Here is a 345-nt window from a genome sequence, read left to right on the forward strand (position 1 = left end):
GTGGTATTGGTATTGGTATTGCTGCTGCTGCTGCTGCTGCTGCTGCTGCTGGTTTGGTTCAGTAGTTTGTGTCCGTTGGTGTTTTTGGTGATGTATAATCACTTCTTTTATTGAGGGTTTAGGGTTTAGGGTTTAGGGTTTATTATGTAGGGTTTACTATTCAGGGTTGAGGGTTTAGGGTTTAGGGTTTATGCTCTAGGGTTTAGGGTTTAGGGTTTAGGGTTTGCGTGCAGGGTGGTGATAGTGGTGTTTTTGGTTTCTATGATCGATATATGATTTTTTTTTTAGGGTTTAGGGTTTATTTTTTCTGCTCTATCCTCTGCACCTCATCGTCTAGGGTTTAGG

At 41.7% G+C, this 345-nt stretch overlaps 1 protein-coding gene across 1 annotated transcript in view; it reads left to right on the plus strand.

The window, feature by feature from the left end:
- Positions 1 to 276, plus strand: part of EMH_0063850 (uncharacterized protein) — a gene marked incomplete at both ends in the record, with an annotated part of 6038 nt that extends 5762 nt beyond the window's left edge. Inside the window, 2 exons of the mRNA XM_013498185.1 lie at positions 1 to 9; positions 234 to 276. Coding sequence (XP_013353639.1) covers positions 1 to 9; positions 234 to 276 — 52 coding nt within the window. The remainder of the gene's footprint in view (positions 10 to 233) is intronic.
- Between the last annotated feature and the right edge of the window lie 69 nt (positions 277 to 345).

This window comes from Eimeria mitis, genomic scaffold, assembly GCF_000499745.2.
Source record: "Eimeria mitis Houghton genomic scaffold, Emh_scaff3246, whole genome shotgun sequence".
In the NCBI taxonomy this organism is placed as follows: domain Eukaryota; phylum Apicomplexa; class Conoidasida; order Eucoccidiorida; family Eimeriidae; genus Eimeria; species Eimeria mitis.